Source organism: Lagopus leucura, unplaced genomic scaffold (assembly GCF_019238085.1).
Source record: "Lagopus leucura isolate 7727_CA_CO unplaced genomic scaffold, USGS_WTPT01 Super-Scaffold_100159, whole genome shotgun sequence".
Classification (NCBI taxonomy): domain Eukaryota; kingdom Metazoa; phylum Chordata; class Aves; order Galliformes; family Phasianidae; genus Lagopus; species Lagopus leucura.
This window is the reverse complement of record NW_024962335.1, coordinates 17,313,013-17,328,768: the sequence shown is the minus strand read 5'-3', so window position 1 is coordinate 17,328,768 and position 15,756 is coordinate 17,313,013. Positions and strand designations below refer to the sequence as shown.

The following is a 15,756-nucleotide window of genomic DNA, read 5'->3' as shown; positions in this document are numbered from 1 at the left end:
GGAAAACACCATCATACAATCAGCTAAAAGAAAAAAAAAGCAAAATATCTGAATTTCTTTTGTGAAGATGGAAGTTTTTTCCATATTGGAATCCATGACTGTTTTAGTAATTTAAACCAAATATTCACAGCATTATTTTATTATTTGAACTTCATGTTTCCATATTTGCTTTTACCTATTACTGTTTTGGCCAGACCCTTTCATATAACAAACTATAAAATAGCACCGTTGTACTATAAAACAGAGATTTTTACATATTGTTCGATATATGCGTATTACTGATATGCTAAGTTTTACATACTGCATTATATGGAGGAAGAAAAAAGTTACCTATACTGTTGCAAATAATTACCTGGAAGAATCATTAACGCTTTGAGAGGCTATGTATGCTGTAACTGCTTTTAAAAATCTTTTGTCTCACAAGTTGCAGTAAACTGCATCTTTGCAAGAGAAGGAAAAATAAAGCTGTCTTAAAACAATTGTATCTGTAACCCATGTTCTGTCAGAATGGCACAGATGGAATTAATGGATGTTCAAAACTGTATATGTTACCTTACTGCTGCTGTTACTGGGAATGTCGGACTGTGCAAATATGAAGGGGTAGACAAACAATGTTATCAGACACTGTAGAACAAACAGCCTGTTGCATGTATAGAAGTGCAAATAAAAAAACACCACTTAGACAAGGCTGATGAATGACTCCAGCAGCCAGTGTTCATAGGTTAATTTAGTGCAATTGGATCCATCAAAGGCCCATAAATTTGTAGGCTTTTGAGGGGCACAGGACTTTAAGAGATTTTGTGCACGACATCTAAAAGAGGTTAACACACAGTTATATATCAACCACAGATTTTTTTTTTTCGCTCTGAGTTGGTTAAAATGTTCTGTTTTCTAAAAGACTTAATATTGGAATGTTTAGTTGCATTGTTCACCGGGAGAATGCCCATTGGTTGAGATTGCATCAAGCTTATTAAACCATAGTTTTTTTAGTCTTCCAATGTTTAACAAATAATTTATTTACAGCAAAGTATCCTGCAGATGGCACATTCATTCTTCGTTCTTTTGGATGGCATGATCTTACATTCTGTAGTTTCTGTTTCCTGTGTTCCCTCTACTTGTATTCTTCAAATGCAGTTCCTGAAGGTGTAAAAAAAAAAAAAAAAAGTCATTCTAGAAAGAATTTTATGTTCTGTATGACCACACAGATTAGTAAGATTAGTAAGAAAAAAATTATCCTGAATGCTAGAATTATTAGAGCTCTTCTGCCAGATTGCTGAGAACTTGACTACCTAAAATTTGTACTGTCATTTTCCTCTTCTTCTAGGTATAAACATCTTGACTGCTGTCACTGTTGACTTAAATAGTTGCAACATAACTGCATTTTGCATATTAATGATATTTGGAGAAAGTCAACCAAGTGGAAACTGTTATTTTGGAGCATTTTGGCAGAGGAAACCTCTATACACGAGAACATAGGTAGCCTTAGACACACAGGTATCATAAATTTTCTTTCTTTCAGAACAAGGACGTTTGCAAAAGCAGGATGCAGAGGGGCCAAGGGAACTTTAACGTTGTGACTGTAGGGTTTGTGGAGCCTTCTGGGCTTTGGTACCCAGTGAGCAGAGGTTTTCAAAATTACCAGGTGGAATTCTGTTACCTACATGTTGCATGAGCTGCATATTGGATGCGTAGGTAAGGTTTTTGTTGGATAAGGCCTTTAGCATGTATTTTAAAATATATGTGGGTTTACTGCAGCAGCAGCAGCCAAATCATTTGTATTTTCATAATCAGAGCAATGTGACAAACAAATCAAGAGGACTTTGGAATGCATAAATGCCCTCAGTTCACCATCTTTCCATATATAGGCGAGTTTCTGGAAGCACTAGAAGTTGCTATATACATTTTTTTTTGTTTGATTTCTTCCTTTACCATGCTGATAAATATTAGCTGGCCTCCAAACTTCCCATTCTCTATTGGAATAGAGGCAGAATTGACAAGTGACTTTCTATTTTTATAGTTGTCATCAGAAGTGAAATTCTTTGTGAAGAGGAATTATGTCTGCTGTCATAAGAAAACCACAAAATATGAAATTTCACTGAGAAAAGTGAGGCATATGTATGGAGATGTGCCACTGCACTGACTTCTATTTTAGCCCTAGAAAAAGAAATGTAACATTCTCTGAAACTTAAAAAGTAATGAAAACATCTGCTTTTCTGATGGACAGAAGGAAAATATGTGCTAATTTGGTGCGTTACAGTATAGATACTTTTAAAAAATTTCCTATATAAAGTACTATTTCATATATGACTTTTTACTTTGCTTCTTGGATCTATTAAAACATAAAATCAGAAAGTGATGAAAGATTACAAAACTTTAGCTCATATACAGCTTATTGATTGCCATTGGTTTTGGATTCGGTTCTGATGGATACATGTTGAATTATGTCTTTTAGAATATATAAAAATACCAAATCCAACGAAACCAACAAGTGTCAAATTAATTATACAACCAAGCAATAACATTGAACTAAACTTAAAATTATCATCGCTGACAAGAGAAATTTGTTAACAGTGGAGTATTCATGACAAAGATATTTCTTTGTTAGGAATCTTCCTTTATAGATTTTCTTAGCCTAAAGTACAATGCTGAATGAAGAAGAGATTAATCATCTAGTTCTATCAATTCAACAGAATGTGGGCTTATCTTCATCAAATTTTACTGATAGAGCTATAAAATAATTTTCTTAGAATGGATTGAGGACAGAAACAAAAACTTCAACAGAATTCTGCTTTTATTATCCTATTGCTGCTTGTTTCTCTCCAGCTTTTCTACCTTTTGTTTCCTCTAGTTTCCTCTCACTTGCACTTTAGTTTTCACCCTAAAGTACTCATTCTGGATTTTTCATGATTTTCAGTTAAACTATCATTGCAGCACTTCACATGAGCTAAGGATCCTACTTCATGCTACAAGAATTTTGTTTAATGCTACTATCTATGATCTGAATCAAGAGATCAAGTGCATTCTCAGTAAGCTTGCAGATGTGACCAAGTTGAGTGGGAGTGTTGATCTGCACAAGGGCAGGAGGCTCTGCAGGGGTACCTGGATGGGCTGATAGATGGGCTGTGTCCAGTTGTGTGACATTCAGTGAGGCTGAATGCTGGCTGATGCACTTGGGTTGTAACAACTCCATGCAGCAGTATGTAGCTGGAGTGGCTTGAAGTGTGTCCAGCAGAAAAGAACCTGAAAAGCTGGTTAGCAGTGAGATCAGGAGCCAGCCAAGTCCAAGTGGCCAAGAAAGCCAATGGTATCCTGGCCTGCATCAGAAATCTTGTGGCAAGTAGGACTAGCGAAGTTATTACCTCTTTTTACATGACTACATCTCAAATACTGTATTCACTTTGGGGCCCCTCAGTATGAGAAGGATTTTGAGTTGTTTGAGTGTGCATAGAGAAAAGCAGTTAAGCTGGTTAAGGGACTAGAAAACAAGAGTTATGAGGAGTGGCCAAGGGACCTGGGGCTATTTAGTCTGGAGAAAAGGTGGCTGAAGGGAGCATTCATAGCTCTCTATAGCTACCTAAAAGGAGGTTGCAGTGAGGAGAATGCTGGTCTTTTTTTTTTCAAGTGATAGAGGAAATGACCAGAATTTGAGATGGGGGAGGTTTAAGTTAGATATCAAGAAGAACTGCTTCATGGAAAGGCTGGTTAGGCATTGGAACAGCCTGTCTAGGGAAGTGTTAGAATCTGGTCCTTAGAAGTATATAAGGGGTGTGTGGACACAGCACTGAAAGACATGAAGATAGGCCTCAGTAGGTCAGGTTGATGGTTGTTCTTGATGACCTTTAAGGTCTTTTCCAACCTAGGTTCTATGATAAGCACGTCTATGAAGTGCTTATTATTGTAACAATGCACTAAGAAGACAGGAATTCATTGACTCATCTGTCTTGTTTTTCCCTCATGGCAACAAAACAAAATAGCCTTGTTACTGCTGCATCTAGAATCTCTTTTTTGAGGAAAGTTTACTAGTATATAAGAAACAAATTATACACTGCATTCTATTTGAAAAAAAAAAAAAAAAAAGTCAAATATTCTTAAAGGCTGCACGCTCATCATCTATAAGAAAAGTAAGAGCCTTATTATGAAACAACAGCCATTTTCACCTCAGTAATAAATTTTTTTCAACTAATGTTGTTGTCTGACTTCAAAATTGCTTAATCACTGAAATAAAGCAAGCTTTCAGTAATAGCTGTTAATACTTGCATGTATATGGAGAAAGAGCTGTCACAATGTACAGGCTAGCTTTGAAATTGAGGGAAGATGGCAGGTAACTTTTAGAACAGTTTCTCATCTGGAATCAGCATTTTGATCCATAAATAGATTAACGTGCATGCCAGGAAGTCCTTTGACACATATAACACATTTTTTTCCAAGTATGCAATGTTGAGACTATTTAAAACAAAATATGAATGCCTGAATCAGGATCTCAGACACGTCTTTACTCTAGTATAGAAAACCTTGCCTTATTTCTATAGACTTTGAAATTAAGTGACTAAAAATGATTTTTTGTGTGTATGTGATGTTTGTTTGTCTGATCTTTTTAGCTGATATTTAGATATAGACAAATGTAATAAGCATTTTAAGATGCCAGTTGCAAAATGTCAACTTTGCATAAGTCACTTTGTGAACAGAGAAGTTCAAACTTTAAGCCTACCACCTTAAGCATGGATGTTTGGAGACTCACGGATAACAACAACCTCAGTGACAGTAAAGGTCATTTAGCTAAGATGAAATGTACTGGGAAGCATGCAACAGCATTCTTATGCTATTAGGATGGACTTCCAAAACTCATATTGGCATTAAAAGATCTCTTGCTTTATTGGTAATAAATGGAAAGTCTAATGTTTGTAGTAACACACATGATATCTTAGCTACGGATTCTCTAAGGTCTATTTGAAAGTTTTTTAGCTCTGTGGGCAGTGTGGTTGGTAACAAAATAACAAGACTGGAAAGTAAGCAATGGGAGAAAATTTTCTGAAGTGAAGAGGCCAAGTCCTTCTATCTCTTACACATAAAAGGTCCCTCGCTGGCTTTGGTAATGTAGTATGGATGTGGTAGAAATTAGGATTAATGCCATTAAGCATATTTTGGTCTGTAAATATATCTGAGAGTTGATAAAGAGCCAATTACAAAAGATTAAGCCAATCTTAGACTAATGAGAAATCATGCAATATGCTTTCTGTTTTCTCAATGAGATTTTCTTAGAGTAAAACCATCATATTTTCACTGTTTCTCAGTCCCACTTAGTATTTATTTAAATTTTGAAGATGAGATATAATCTGAAAGGATGTTGGCTAGTATTTGATCTTTTGAGAGAACCCACTTCCTACTACTACTTTGCTATTAATACATTTGTGTATTTTCCACATATAAATCCTAAAGAAGAATAAGGAATAGAATTCTGAGAATGAGTTAAATTATACTAAATTGTACATCTCTTCAGCCTTGCTTAGGATGCAAGGGCATGGCACTAAATTACTTATAATTTTTTCCTGTTCTTTGGCTAGTGAATTTTATAATCAGCCTTATCAATGCAAAATTCATGTTATAATTCTCAAGGCATCTTGTAGCCTTTGTGTCAGCTTTGGACATTGATTTTATGGCACTGCTTCATTCAAAAAAGTTGCAGTCTTCCCTTGAATATATACATAATTATTGTGGAAACAGTTCAGTCTCCTTTGCTTGAACCAAGAACAGTTGTTTTTCAAAGTTTTTCTCCCTGTTTCTTATTCCCACCTTACTAGTTAATGCATTTTCTCATTAAATAAGATTCTAATCTAAAAACAAGGTCAGTAGTTATTCTCATAATGTTAGGGGAAAAAAAGATCTGTAATGTGCTTTGGTTTCACACACATTCTCTTTGTTAAAAGTTCAGGGACATCTTCCTTTTTCAAAACTTTTTTTTTTTTTTTTCATTCAGTCTACTAGTGAGATATATAAAAATAAAGAACATTAGTGTTACATATATGATAAATGGATATATGACAGACATATGATAAATAAAAAAGTAATATATATCAAATTAAATAAATTAAAGACAGGAAAGCAGTCTGTATAGTATTGGCCTTAGTATTGCAGGGTGATGTAAAATAATTCTGTTTCTCATAGCTAAACTGTCCAGAAGAACAGTTGGCCCAAACATCTTTTTTTTCAGTCTAAACATAAAATTGAAATGTATGTTTAATCACTTAGTTTTCCTTAAGTAACTTACTGGAGAAAATCAATTGTGTTTCTGTTAGTTCTCATTTTATTATGGCATTTTCTGTGTTTCTGGTGAGCAGCTGCTATACTGAGGAATCTGAATGGTCATGGAAACATACTTTAGAAAACAGTAATTGAGTAAAGATTATAGATCCTATTCTATTTCAATTCAACTTTGAAGGTAAATTATCTCTGTAGATTCTATTCAGGGGAAGAGAACCAACACACACAAAGTAAATAGCTTGCTAAATTTTAGACAGATATGTTGGTCTTGTATAAATTTTGCTGATTGTTACATCTACATATGATGGCTACTGAAAAAACTATTTCTACATTTTCTCATTGACCAACCATTATTCATTTGTCAAACATACTAGAAAGTTACTTTCTTTTCCGTCAACTTTTAAGCATTTGAAAACAAAGCTGCCACTTCTTTATGGACTTTCACGTACTCTCGCTTGGATCAGTTGTGCAGCACTGGAGAAAAAACATTCAACGTCTCAAAATACCTCTCATATTACAAACATTTTTTCATTGCAGGCAGTTGCTGACCCAGATAGGTTTGGTGACCTCTGTAGGCTATTGCTCAAAGAATATAAAATATTTCAGGGATTTGGGGTGATACTTCTTTTAAAGCAGGACACACATGCTCTAATGACTTTGGTATCCTTCGAATAGATGTCTGAGACGGACGCTTGACTGCTGGGCACTACAGAAATGACATGTTTCTGTAGATCACAACTTCATTAAGGTCGATAGTTTTGAAATCCATACTCTGCGTTAGCCCATTTGGTTCTCAAGAAACTTTGGAGTGGTTAGCCAGCAGCTGTAGCATTGTGCTCTGATGTACACTTTATTTCTTTGTGCAAGCAAATATCCATGTCTGGTACTTTCATTGGCTGCCCCAGTTTAAGATAATTTTTTTACAGGCTGACTGTGGAAAAACAATTACAGAGATATTGACAGCTTGGTATCTAACTTAGAATTAAGGTTGAGTATGTGCTCCATTGCATACAGAATTTATGGCAATAAAGAAGCACTTCTAACTGCCTTTTTCCTCTTTCATTTTTTTAAATCTGTGAAGTATGCTGTATGTAAAATATCACTTTATATGTTATCAAAGTTTTTATTGCTTAGCTTTTGGAAAACTTTTATATTTGATTATGAATAAAGGTCTTAAAATGGAACAAATAACAATCCTGAAGAAAAAAATCTTGTTTTTTTACTACACACAAAAAAAAAAAACACACCCAGAAAACTCTACACATACAGTCTCTGTACTTGGATAAAACTGATTCTTGATGCTAGCCTTCTACCAGCACAGACGTTTTGGGTTTCCCAGGCTACATCAATCATTCTCTGTCTGCCCCTGTTTATGAGCAGGATTACACAACATGTGCAGGACAGCCTGGCAATCAGGCCCAGCCTGCATGAGTTCATGAAAGGCAAGTTCTGCTTGACCAACCCAATATCTTTCTGTGATAGTGAACCTATCCAAAGAAAAGATATGCACATAGCATTGTCTTTCTTTAATGGAAGCATGTACTATTGCAAAAAGAAAGAGTAAATAATAACACGGAAATATGTATTAGAGCTTTCTGATGTATAATTTTTTTCTTATTGCATTCTATTTCTTTTAACTATATGTTCCTCTTATCTAGCATAAATTAGAATTATAGTTTCTCCTACTCCTATATTTTTGTTTCCTCAATCTAATTTTATACATTAACAGAGATGAAGGAGAAATTCAGCTTGTTTTTCCTATAAGATTTCTAATATTTTATTGCCAATTTCACATCAAGAAGCATTTATGAATTTTTTGCTTCAGATCATCTCTTTCCTCCTTCTCCTATACATTTACTTCATCAGTTTTATTTTCTTTAATAGGAAATTTTTCTCTAATTTTATTTTCTTTCCCATTTTCTCAAAACTCTGTACTTCATAGTTTGTTCAGTTCTTCAGTATATTTCATCTTACGAGACTCTTTAATTCCCTTCCTTATTTTTTACTGTTTTTCATTGTCTTTTTACCTTTTGTCCTTTTCACCTCTTGTTTATTCTCCTTTTCATTTCTTGAATGCTGTCTGCTGCAGCTAGTTCATCTCAGTTACTACACACTCTATTTTTTTTCCTCTTAAATTAGAATATCTTAGATTGGAAGGGACCTATAAGGATCATCGAGTCCAACCCCTGACTCCACTCTGGGCAGCCTAGAAGCAATATCTAAAAGCACTGTCCTAAAAGCTTCTTAAAAACTTAAAGGTTGATATCTCATCTCTTCTCTGAAGAATGGGAGCAAGGCCCTGATGCACACTATTCTTTCTCAAACACCTCCTTCTCATCTAATGTGCAAAGGCCTTCACTCTGGCTCTTCCAGTTTGTGAAAGTGTCTTCCTGCATGTATTCCCACAGGGAAAAATATATCTGTTAAAGAAGGACACTCCTTGGCCCTCTAAGGAAAGTGGCATGGAGATCTATCGAAGAGCTAGCAGGTATCTTGTCTTCATGCACATGGTGTAATAGAACATTTTACCCATCACCCTAGCAATAACTATGGAACGAAGTGCAGAGACTACAGGCCAAGCTTGTTTTCTTCTTTCTCCACAAGCCTTAGAAGTATGTGTGCCTTGATATGAATAAACTACAGGGTTTTTCTGTCCATAGTTGTCTTCTGCATATGTTCTACACACATTTGTGTGGATCTTCTGAGATGTTCATGACTAAGGTGATGTTTCTCAGGAAGAATCATACAGCCATTTCTTTAAAAGGTTGAAAATCCTTAAGGAAGAGATGGAAAGGATTCTCTTTCTTTGGTTATTTTATGGAAGAGAAGTGATGTTAGAACATTTACAGTTGTTATTTAATGAAGATAATGTTAAGAAAATTAGTACATAGGACTGGTTTCCTAGCTTTATGTGATGTCTTAGGATTTCATGCAGTTTAATTCCTTGTATGAAAAAGTATTCAGAAAACTGTAGGAAAGGGAACAACATATATATAGGAGATAAAAGGTCAACAGCAATAAAATATATTATTGTAGGTTTACAGAAGATGACAGATAACATGTAAAACAGATGTTCAGAACTCAAATAGGAGAGATAGTTGGAAGAGAGCTTAATGGTAGCCTAGCTGAACTATAGGCTCTGTTGAGGATAAAAGAGATTTAACAACATATATGTACAGTATCTACATAACATAGGCAGATGTTTGAATGCTCTGAATTCTGTAACTATACAGATAATATCAATGAATATTTACAGTTCTTGGAGAATACACATATTAAACATTAAGCAGTTAAAATGAAGCATGTAGTGACTGGAGTTAAATTATCAATTTAATTTACTTCTGGTAAATAAAAAAACCTAAAAAGCCGAAACAATAATGAAAGAAGAAAATGATTTGTTCGTTTACACAATAAAAAGAATACTAGAAGAGCTCTCAGTCACTCAGTCTGCTTCTTCCTTACAAAAACGGATGAGTGAGTATTTTCTGGATAAATGAGTATTTAAAAACTCTGTTTGATTTCTCTTTTGAGAGAGGTTTTAGGTGCTATTTATGATCAGATGACGTAAGTACATCTCAGTTAATACCCAGAAGCAGGATAAAGCCTCACAACTACTAGCTTAGCAATTGCAGGTTTTTATTCAGCATTCTAAGAGATGAATCTTCTCCTTATTTTCTACCATGGAGGTTATTTTCCCCAAACCCACTAAATCTCAGTGTCTCTAGTAGGCAGAACACATCAGTTGTTTGCTAAGTAACCAGCCTTGACATAAATTTCTTTTCCTAAAATAGAACTTTTTGTCTTTTGGCCTGGCCTACCTTTTGTGCTTTTGGCATATCAGTGTGGCGCTGAGCACGTACAGAGCGTGCAGATTTAGGTGGCTTTATTGGAGCACAGTACATCTCCAGCCTCCTCAGGTCACAACTCTGGAAGCAGCATTCATCCACTATTCCCTTGTGGTGTAAGCGTCTACTGCTGGATCCATACCCTGTAGGCTTACCTATTCAAAACACAAGTGGAAAGTTTTCATGTTAGAAAGAAAATGCAAAGACCTCAGCAGCAATCGTATTAAGTTGCATTATGTTTACCTTAATTAGCACAACAGTAGTAGATGCAGCATCTATGGCTGTTCTTAGATAACAGCTTTCAAGGATACTCCTGGAAATGGCCAGCTTTGACCTCTGCCTATGAGTGGTTGCATTTAAGCATTTGAGCAAGCATATATCTTCTCAGAAAATTATTATCAAAAGATTTTCTTGAACTACCTTGGCATTGAAAATGGAGAAGAAGAAAGCCACATCCTGGCATTTAGAGGACTTGCAAAATAAAATTATCCTTTAGCTTTTAGACAAAAGCTGATCATTGTATTGATTGAGGTAGCTGATGATTAAAGATCATACCTGTGCAGTATTTTCAAGTATTCTCAAGTGAGAAAAATGAAATTAAGCCACTGTATGAAGTTAGAATACATTCAAACGGGAAATGAAAACTGTATAAAACTACACAGGCTGGAAGATCTGCAAGTTCAAAAACTTGCAGGAGGAAATAAGCTAACACAGTAACTAATGAAATGCAGCAAAAATAGGATTGTGGTTGATGGAACAGGTAAAGACAGAATAGTTTATATTGTATAGCTTTGCACAGGATGGAAAACTGGACTAACATAATATGGTCCTTCCTGTGTTTAGTGTTTATACTGGGCATCTGTAGAAAATACATTTTACTACCTTTTCCACTCAGCTCCAGTAAAGAGTTACACTTTGACTCACAAAATTCTTGCACTGTCAAGGATTTCTGATTTCTTTACTACCTAGAGTTTTCACTGACATATTATGAAAAGATTACAGACCTGTTTTTCCAGGGCTTCTATGTATAAAGCCCAGTTGGATACGTAGTTGCCCTTCTATGACTCTAGAAATGAATGAACAGTAAATTCACAGAAGAAACAAAATAATTGCTGTCTTACGATGTCTATTTTTAAATTCTGGTAGAATTTGGTTTCAGACAGTAAAATTTTGAGAAGATTAAATGTTTTGTTTTGACATTTTCAGCATTAAATTTTTCCATGTAGAGACAATCCACATTGGATAAAAACCCAAAATACGGAAAAAAAGGAAAGAAGGAGCCAAAAAAATGAAGTAACTCAATTCAGTCAGCTCAAAATTTTTTTTTATATTTTTCCTCTTCAGTTTTATCACTGAGACCAAAACTCTGTTATTCAGAGTTTGGCAGGGAATTCAGCTTTTAGAAATTACTGAAGCTAAATAAAGGGAAAGGGTATATCAACAAAGATGAAAATTCCATTTCTCTCTGAGAAATCCTTACCTCCTACACAGAAATTCTAGGTTAATCTCCACATATCTGGTCTGCAGTTGTCAATTTGAAGACAACACTGCATTTTGCAGATCCCTGTGATTAAAACATATGTCCTCTGATGAAGAACCCATGCGGCCTCAGTACATCCGTAAATGAAAAGACCTCTAGTGGTAAAGTATGTCTAACATTTTAGCCAGCAGTACAATCAGCTAAGAACTAACTATCCTCATGAGCTTTGTAAACCCAGACAATAGGTTTTTAAATGTCTTTTTTTTCCAGGGACTATAAATTAAACAAAAAGAAAAACATGCTTACTTGGTAGATTGCAATTCACTGAGGGCCTCTATACTGTACATTGTCTGCTACAAATTATTTGTTTCATAAGACTAAACAGAATAGCATGCCAGGAGTATGCTACAGTAATATTTTGATTTGTGAGTGCGCATTGTTTTCTGTGTATCACTGAAAAGTATTATGAATAGGAAGATAAAGATTTGTTGTTGGATTTTTTTTTCCAGACTATTTTCACTCACTGAGTTATAAGTTACAAGCTGTTCACTGGATTTTTTTTTTTTTCCTGAAGCCTATTAATTGGATTCTCTAAGCCTAATACTCTTAAAATTTAGCTGTCATGATAGCATCTGGGGTGTCATTACTGTGTTGAATACCCAGAGCGCTCTCATATTTTGTCCTGCTCCAATTTAAAACATAGGAAGGCAAATTCTGTGATTCTATGAAATTTGGTTCCTTCTCTTAATAGATCCAGTTGAACAGCAGGTACAAATTTTTGATTAGTTAAACATTCTTTTCTCAGTCTATCAATGTCTCATAAGCAAGCACACTCTAAAAAAATTCATTTGGGATTTTTCCTTTGAATAGTATTTCATAGGAGCTCGCAAAGTACATAGGTTGGCTACTGTACCCATTGCCATTGTATTGTATTGTATTGTAGATTGTATTGTACCATTGTCATGCTACCGATTATAGTAGAAATAAGGAGGGACTGCTCATTTGTAGGTTTCAGCTGGCTTATCATGAGCTTTCTATCTAGAAAATAGGTCATACATTAAAAAAATCTGTCAAGCCAATAAGAAATTTTAGGATTAATTATGTTTAGCTCTTCTAAGAAGTGTACACGTGAGATCTTCTTGACATTCATACTAGACAGATATCGTTATATCACAGTGACAAAATGTAAGGCCAATAAGATGAAATATCTCTGCCAGGAACTTCCAAAAGTTATGTACAGAAGCTGACAGCTGAAATCTTCGTGCTATGAGAAGCAAGACTACAAATATCTTGAACTTGTAAAGTTGTTTAGCAAAACAAGTGTCCTTTTTCTTTGCTGAAGCCAATTATTTACTTGGTAGAGCATTTACTAGGGTAATTTTCCTTAGTGGAATATTTTGATCAGAATTTTCTTCCAATAATGACTAATGGCTAATAGTGGCATTTTTATGGGATCCATTTCTACACAAAAATGCTATAAAGGAAATAATCAAGTAAATGTTCTCAGAAATGTGCAAAATCTATTATTGTTTAACATTGCTAATGCTAATGTTAAACAATAATAAAATAAAAAAAATGAGTAAACAAGCCAAAGATGAACTGGTTAATGGAGGTGATTTTTTTTAAAAGTCCTTTGTCCTTTTTATCAATCCATAATTCTTTTCAGTTTGTCCAGATTGCGCATACAACATAGCTTAAGTTTTGACATTTCAAATTTAGCTCAATTATATAATTCAATGCATTCTTTCCTCGATTAACTTCTATTGCAATGGGATATATAGCATTCTGACAATATATCAGTATTATTTTGATTGTAAAATCTGTGATGTTTTGTTCAGAAGATTAGGCAAAATAATAGATAAGAATAGGAAAAATTGATTATTTTTCATATTGTAATTCTAGGCTCTACTTTTGAGCAATACCTAATGCTTACATTAATTAAAAATCAACAAATTTGAAATTGCTATTGTCTTCTAAAGTACTGCAATACATAATACTACTACAGATAGAGATGAGACAAAGAACTGCAAGGAGTTGCGATCACTTCTGTGGGTCTTATCAGTACTTGGCCCATGCTATATTCAGTAGGACAGCAGGTGACTGTCCCTTGTACTTGGCACTGGTAAAGCTGAATTTCAAGTACTGTGTTCAGTTTTGGGCCCTTCACAATGAGAAAGACACTGAAGCCCTGGAGCGTGTCCAGAGAAGGGCAATGGAGCTGTTAAGGATCTGGAGCACAAGTCTCAGGGAGAGTGGCTGAGGGAACTGGAGTTGGTTAGTATGCAGAAGAGGCTTAGGGGAGACCTTGTTGCTCTGTATAACAATCTGAAATGAGGTTATGGTGAGGTGGGGATTGGCCTGCTCTCCCAAGTAATAGTGATAGAACAGGAGGCAACGGCCTTGAATTGCATCAGTAAAGGTTCAGATTGGGTATCAAGAAAAGTTTCTTCTCTGAAAGAGTGCTCATGCACTCTTTCAGAGGCTGTTGTGGAGTTACTGTCCCTGGAGGTGCTCAAGAGCCATGTGGATATTGCATTGCATGATGTGGTTAGTGGGCATGGGAATGAGTTACTAGATGAACTTCGAGGTCTTTTCCAACCTTTATGATTCTATAATTCTGTGATTCTTCTGAAAGGACTGCAGAATTAGATAATCATTATCAGATGCATTTAGATCTAAACCAATGCTCAAGTAAGTTGTAGTAAAGCACTTATTCGACATTGAGCACATGCCCGAGTGCTCTTTTGCATAATGGCTGATTTAACTGAGAACTTAAGCTGTAAACTAAAATCCATATGAGTAAATAAATGGTTGGGAGTTCTGCACATTTTATATCAGTATTCTGTTCCTTAAGTTTTTATGATATTGTCTTAAAATATGGACTGATCCTGAGTATACTGGGCGCCCATAACATTTTTTCTCATATTTCTGACATTATTTCAGTGCTACCCTCCAGCTGTCATCAAAAAAGTTCCTTATATTTACTCAACCTTCAAAGTGCTGCCTGTGGACATGTGACAGTCCTGGGCATTATTTTTTGCTGATGTACACTGATTTCCTTGGAGGTTTCTTTCCTTTTTTTTTTATTTGTCAGTTTCAGGCTCAAAAGAGGTTTCATATTGTGTAGGTCAAAGTTAATAGAATTTTTGGCTTTCATTTAATCTACTGTACCAAATATGTGAATGTTTCTTTCCATGTGCTACAAGAAGAGACAAAGTTTAGTCACACTATTCTGAAGTTCACTGAAAGCAGGCCAAGTTGCAGAATTCCAATAGTTAAACAGCTGGCTTCTGTACTAACAGCACTTCCCTTGAAACAGCGCAAAGCCACTGTAGTAATTCAGTAGGCCTTGTTTATGTTTGATTTGTTTGTTTCCCAACCCCCAAATATTTCATTGATGCTTCTGCTCTACTGACAATTTCAATGTTAGAATCACTGGTGTAGGTGGTTTGTAAAAGTTTCAATTGTCAGACTAACTAGACATTCTTCAGAAAATCAAATCCACTGTTATAACATTAAGGGGAGGAAATTACATGAAAAACAGCCCAGAAAAAAAAAAACAGAAAAAAATCAGTTTTTGAGGACTTTAGAAAGAACTGGGGTAATGTGTCCTTGAAGTTTTCTGTGACTTCTTATTTGTAGTACCTTTCAGTGTCTTTTTAGGCCCTACAGTAGAACGCAGGAGTGATTTTTAGACTGTAATTTAGAAAAAAATTTAACTCTGAAATGCAGTGAACTATGGTCCTCACTTATTAATAGTCAACTTTCAGCTGTAACTGCAGCGTTAGTAACATAAAATGCTGTTGACATATGTTGTGTCACATGTTGTGACTGTTGTATTTTTGACCTGAAAAACTCAAAACGTTTCTTATAAAATGTCAGGATAACATGTTCTGTACAGTTTTGAAAGATCGATTTGAAAGGTCAGTTTGGAGGTTTTTTTGGATTTTGTTTTTCTTTCCGTTTTTGTTTTTTGAGAGATTCTTTGAAGTGGTGGAATGCAAAATTCTTTTTCTCATTTACCAGTGTTTATCTGGATGTATGTAGGCATACCATGGAGTAGTAGCTCAGCCACAGAGAACTTTCTGAGCTTGAAAAACAAGGATAAGAGTCTATACTGCTATACTGCGATGTAGTAACAGAACAAGAATGTCCTTTGCGCTAGGTCCTGGC

At 35.1% G+C, this 15,756-nt stretch overlaps 1 protein-coding gene across 1 annotated transcript in view; it reads right to left on the bottom strand.

Annotated features, from left to right (window-relative positions):
- Nucleotides 1–213: 213 nt before the first annotated feature.
- Nucleotides 214–15,756, bottom strand: part of IGF1 (insulin like growth factor 1) — a 48,187-nt gene continuing 32,644 nt past the window's right edge. Inside the window, exons 3-4 of the mRNA XM_042890024.1 lie at nt 10,077–10,258; nt 214–1,137 (exon numbers count right to left, since the gene is read on the bottom strand). Coding sequence (XP_042745958.1) covers nt 1,078–1,137; nt 10,077–10,258 — 242 coding nt within the window. The 3' untranslated portion in view covers nt 214–1,077. The remainder of the gene's footprint in view (nt 1,138–10,076; nt 10,259–15,756) is intronic.